This window comes from Oreochromis aureus, linkage group 13 (genome assembly GCF_013358895.1).
Source record: "Oreochromis aureus strain Israel breed Guangdong linkage group 13, ZZ_aureus, whole genome shotgun sequence".
In the NCBI taxonomy this organism is placed as follows: domain Eukaryota; kingdom Metazoa; phylum Chordata; class Actinopteri; order Cichliformes; family Cichlidae; genus Oreochromis; species Oreochromis aureus.
The window spans coordinates 34,351,251-34,357,250 of NC_052954.1; the positions used below are offsets into that span (position 1 = coordinate 34,351,251).

Below are 6,000 nucleotides of genomic sequence, written 5' to 3' on the forward strand. Positions count from 1 at the left end.
ATCAAACATATTTTACTGTGTTTTAATCTACCGCCCTCCCGGCCCCGCTGGTGTTTTTATCCAGGATTTCACAGACTTTTTATCCTCCGTTATTGAACTGGAGAAAGTCTTGATGATCGGCGATTTCAACCTGCACGTGGATGATCTTTGCTGTAGCATGGCCTCTGACTTTTTATCCATTACAGACTCTTTTAATTTTATTCAGCATGTCTCTGGTCCCACTCACGTTAAAGGCCACACCTTGGACCTCATGTTTTCTCTTGGCTTAGACATAACTAATCTCTGTGTTAAGGATGTACAAGTGAGTGACCAGTCTTGTGTTATTTTTAACCTTAGCTTCCCTCTGGACACACCACCATCCAATCTCATGTTCAATAAGCGGCTCATAAATCAGGATGTTGCCCTGAAGTTTTCTGATTTATTGGATCCTCATGTGATCAGGGGCTGCACTGACGCTGATGCTGCCACGCACTGTTTTAATAATCATTGTTTGGAGATATTAAATCTGGTGGCACCTTTAAAAACTGTCACTGCTGCCCCAAAAAGAGCTCATCCGTGGATAAACGATGACATAAGGAAAGTTACAAGACTCTGTAGGAAAGCAGAAGGCCTTTGGAAATCAACTAAACTTGAAGTTCACAGGCTTCACCTTAGGGAACTTTGGGTTTCCCTGCACGAAACCATTAAAACATCAAGATCAGGATATTTTTTCAGTTGATCTCATCAAACAAGAGAAATTCCAAAGTACTGTTCAAAACCATAAACTAAAAGGAGTTAAATATATTAAAAAACTGGTTTGATGTAAATAAGTTATCATTAAATATAAAGAAAACAAAATTGATTATTTTTGGCACTAGACAAATGAAAAATGTATCTAAAATCAGGGTTAATGGAATTGAAATTGAAAGAGTATGAAAATAAATTTCTTGGAGTGATAATTGATGATAAGCTGAGCTGGAAGTCTCATATAAACCATGTGAAAACAAAAATGTCAAAAACCATTGCTATTCTCTACAAAACAAAGCATGTCCTGAACAAGAAATCATTATACACACTTTATTGTTCTCTGTTGCTTCCATATATGACTTATTGTCTGGAGATATGGGCTAATGCATATAAAACAAATACTCTTCCTATTTTCAAGTTACTAAACAGAGCTATAAGAATTATAAATCAATCAAACTATATAGAACCAACTAACATCTTGTTTATTAATCTGAATACCCTGAAATTTTATGATTTAGTCGAATATAAAATGGCACAGATAATGTATAAAGCACAAAATAACTTGCTTTGCCGCAGTATTCAGAAGCTGTTTAAAGTCAGAGAGAGTCAATATGACTTAAGGGGAACAGATGTCTTTAAAAAAAACAAGATAAGGACAAACATAAAGCAAAGATGTGTTTCTGTTAGAGGAGTTAACCTGTGGAATAGTTATGACAGTGATTTAAAAAGGTGTAGTTCATTTTCCTTGTTTAAAAACATGTTTAAAAATAGAGTATTAGAAAAATATATAAATCAAGAATGAAAAGAGCAAAAATAATAATTCTGAAACTCTTGATTGTTTTGCTTTGATGTAGTTACTTATCTAAGGTGGAAAGTTTTTTTGTTTGTTTGTTTGTTTTTGCTTTGCTTTGTTTTATTCTTTGCTTCGAGCCCTGTGTACAGGAGCTGCATGCAAAAAGATCTTTTGTTAAAAGGGTTGGCGTAATAAGCAAATGCTTCAGCCAATACCTTTTGATTAGCCTTGTCTCGTGCTTTCTTGCTTTGTGGTAATCTTTATTCTGTATTCACTGAGATATTTAAATGCTAATCAATAAAAACAAATCAATCAAACCAAAGGTTATCAGCCAGCAATGTGCCTGCACGCTGGTCCCAAATGAAAACACAAGACGAAGGAGCGGCGTGAGGCGTCGGCGTGTGCCTCCCGCCGTAACGCCTGCAGGGCTCTGCTTCACCAATCAGAGCCTTCAGGGGAAGTCTGGGGTCCAGCTGTGACTGAAAACAAGGCTGACTCTCATCCAGATGTTTTTACCTCATAATAAAATGACATTGTGGCAACAAAACGCTGAACTTACAATGCTGTGTGGCCATTTTCTATCTACAGTCTGTGTTTATATCAACGTTGCTTTTGGGAGATGCTGCTGTGATAAAACCGTTAAAGATCACATGTAAATGCCATCAAAATGCAAACAAGAGCAGTGTGAACGTGTCACATTAACCTACATTTGTGTGCCTGCTGGTCACAGGAAGTGCTCCCAGCCTCCTGCGCGCGTCAACTGACCTCTTGCAGCGCCGTTGTTTATCAATGCGGGGCTCTCACAGAGCCGTTTACTGGACTGAGATTTCCTGCAGTGATACAGATTTCCTCGAACATCACGCCCAGACTCAACCAATCACAGCCAGAGCAGGAAGGACAAAATGTTCTGACTTTAAAAACAAGTGTCAGCTAAAGGCCGCCATCCCAAGTCACTGAATACAGACTGTTAGCAGGCGAGGCACAGTTAATATCCACTTCCTGCAGATTCGATCTACACCAGCGTGCCCACCGTGCCCCAGGGCGCGCCCCAGCCACGTAAACTTTATGGAGGGCCAAAAAGGCTAAACTAACTAAAAGCTTCACAGCTGCAGGAGTGTTAACTCTCCTCTGAAGGGTTCAGGTTTGAATCTGCCCCTGACGGATGGCGTCCTGTCACCAGAGGTTCAAGATTGTAAACCACAGCAGCACAACTCCAAGCACCTCCTGCAAAGGACACAATACCAAAGTACCCCTGCACGGTACAGTGAGGTGCTGTACTGAGTGTGTAGTGTAGTGTGGAGCCTGCCACAGTCCACTATGATCACACTTTCACTTTTTTTTAACCATTTTTCTTGGCTTTTTTCTTTGGCTTTGGAGCTGAGGTGTTCAGATGTTCAGTGAGCATGATGGAGATGAGTCCACTGAGAAGGTCTGAGCATGTGCAAAGGAGGGAGGGTGGAGGGTGAAGATAGAGCTGCAGGAAGGAGGAGAAGAGGAAGATCTCAAGGGTGGTTCATGGGTGCAGTGAAAGAGGATGTGCAGAGGTGACAGAGGAGCATGCTGGGATAGGAGGAGGTGGAGGCAGGTGATCTGCTGTGTAGAGCTCTGAAAGAAAGGTTCAGGTGATTCACGCCCAGCCAGGAAGAAAGCCTGGAGCAGAGCAGTGAGGGGGTAGGAAAAGGACGAGTGGAGGCCAGAGTCTGCTGCTGGGAACCCACCACTATGATTAGGTCCCATGACACTGACCCAACCTATGCACTGAAGCAGAGAAAAACCGCCTCCGCCTCCCGTCACCCAGCTGGTCTGAAGCAGCTGAACCGCTGCGAGGGAAGACAGCATGTGAACCACCACCTGCAGTAAACACCAACCTGCCAGCAGAACATCAGCAGCAGAAAGAAGCACGCCGACTCCGCCACTGAAAACAGCAGCTCTGAGAGCGCCACACGTCACATCAGCCTGAAATCAGTGTGTTGACACACAGCAGCCTCGCACACTGTTATCAGCACGCCACCAATCACCTGAGCCGCCCGCAGTGTGTCCAGCAGCCTCAGTGTGTGTGTGTGTGTGTGTGTGTGTGTGTCAGCATGTGTTTAACTTCAGTTTAACTGGAGTAGAGTCATGTATCAGCACGAGGAAAGCTGCCTCCATGCATGCTGGGCTCACAGCTGTACAGATGTGCTTTGCTAAGCGCTGTTGGGTTCATACAGACACACAGAGCCTGCAGTAAACCCGGATGCACTCAGACTGTCGCTCTCTGATTTCTGCTGCTGTCACTCTGAATTAACGTCACTTTTCCTGATCAATAATTTAATCAATAATTTAATGAGCTCATGATGTGAGGCTGATCAGTTAGTTATCAAATTAATGATCAGCTGCACTTTAAAGCCCCGAGGACACCGACAAAGCGAACCTCAAACTATGAATGTGAGATTTGAGTTTTCAGCACTAGATTTAAACGGCAGAAAACGAGCCCGGTACCGACTCTGTCTGATTCACTGCTCGGTTCGTCACACTTCACAGAACGGGAGAGTTTCTTTGTATTTAAACAAAGCTCTTCGCTCTCCCGCGCCGCAAGCGCCGTGCGTAAAACCACCGAAGAACCGCCGAGTGGATCAAAGCGCGCTCTGGCAGGTGAAAGCTGCTCAGGTGTGTTTGGATCCTGCGATCAGAGGAATCAGAGAAATTAGAAGATTTAGAGGGAGACTTACGGTCGGAGCGGCCGCAGCCGGCAGCTGGAGCTCCACGAGCCGGAGCGCGTCCACGGCCGAGCCGTTTGAGCTCCACGCGGAAGATCCTGACAGCTCCAGGGTATCCGGGCGGCGCGCGGCCGTACAGTTCGCCTCACGGTCGCTGCCGGAGATGATGCTCTGCCGCGCCGAGCGCATGCTCTGATCTGCTCTCTGCTCCGCGCGCGGACTGCAAGCACAAGGAGAGCGAGAGGGGGGGCGGGGGTTAGTTCATGTAGTTCATGGAGGTCTGACTGCAGGTGTGACAGGTGGGAGAGGGAGGAGCCACAAACAGCAACACGTGATCAGCATCACGGTTTACAGTTTTATACTCTCTGTGAGAGAAAAGCTGCAGTTCCTCTAACATCCGACAAAGGCAGCAGTGAGTCTGGGCCCAGAGATCACGCCTACTTCATAACGCCTGGATTCCATCACTCACCTGTTTACAGTGTGTTCATGTTTTCAATATTAGGGGCGTGGCCTCTCTCTGCTAGCTCGAGCTGTTTAAGGACACATCATGGCTGCTCTGTTTTCAGGGTTCAGTGTGCAGACCTGAGGAGCCGGGATCAAACCACGGACCTGCTGCTGTCGCTGCTCAGCCACAAGTTTCCAAGTCTGATCTCCAGTTTTCATCAGAATGAGGTTTGTGATGATGTCGGTGGACTTTTGATCCGTTCGTCAGTTACATCAGAATAAAATGAAGTGTTAACAACTCACAGAAAACAGAAATCCAGTCAAAGTGACAGTCTGATTCTGCGTCCGTGGACAGGACGACGCTGCTGGACACCAACAAAGACACCTGGAGCTTCGTTACTTATATTCAGTCACTGTGGGAAACACAGAGGTCCGAAGCTAATGTGCAGTCTGTAGCTCTGTAAAACCCCAGCCTTCGCTCCTGTGATGGTTCTGTTACTGGTGTCACTGGTGTCACTGGTGTCAGTGTATCCAGTGTATGTGAAACACGGCGTCACACTCTGGGCTGTCAGCTTTAATGTCCACGTTGTTCAACACTGACACCAACACATCACAGTGAGAATGTCTGACGATGGGAAGCTTGGCGGTCGTATAGCAACAGTAACCAAGGTGATAAGGACTCGCGAAGAAAAACATTTGAAATGAAATGTAATGCATATTCAAAGAAACGGTCTGAGAGGTGAAAGGCTTTCTTCCTCTGGAGCAACACATTAGTGTTACTCAGAGGCTGGACTCTAACCTCAGACCATGAAGCGAAGAATGAAAAGAAACTGTGTGGGAGGAGAAAATCAACCTGTGAGCGTCTGACCTCACACAGACCAACAAAGCTGCTCCAACACAGTTTACTGGAAACATTTCAAGGTTTCATCTTCCTCCGAACTCATCACACCTTTAAAGGCTCTGCAGACTCACATTAGTCGTGTTTCGTGCACAGGCACTTCGAAGCTAAATGTCAGCAAAACCTGAACAATTCATTATATTTGAATTATTTTTACGAAGCACCTAAAACTCAGTTTGCAGCTGTTTTCAACAGTTCATTCAAATGTTGTATGTAGTGAGTTAAACCTATAAAAATAGCCTTCCTGTAATTATTCAGTGTTTTATGGACGTTTGTCAAATGCATCTCTCATCAAGTCATCTTGAGCCACAAACATCATTCCTGTCACACCGTAGAAGCTACGGTCAGGTTTTGGTTTAGTGGCTTTTATAATCCTTTATTCTAAAAGTGTCACTGACATTAAAAATCTCTGCTTTGAGACTGAGCTGGCCAATAATGTAGCA

General features: G+C 44.9%; 1 protein-coding gene across 2 annotated transcripts in view; it reads right to left on the minus strand.

Annotated features, from left to right (window-relative positions):
- The window catches only part of opn4a (opsin 4a (melanopsin)), a 30,113-nt gene extending 24,113 nt beyond the window's left edge, over window positions 1-6,000 (minus strand). The window contains exons 1-2 of one of the 2 annotated variants that reach the window (XM_039621422.1): window positions 4,685-6,000; window positions 4,228-4,435 (exon numbers count right to left, since the gene is read on the minus strand). In XM_039621422.1, coding sequence (XP_039477356.1) covers window positions 4,228-4,404 — 177 coding nt within the window. In that variant the 5' untranslated portion in view covers window positions 4,405-4,435; window positions 4,685-6,000. Of the gene's footprint in view, window positions 1-4,227; window positions 4,464-4,684 lie in introns of those variants that run through there. The other variant, XM_031753106.2, reaches the window with a different exon arrangement.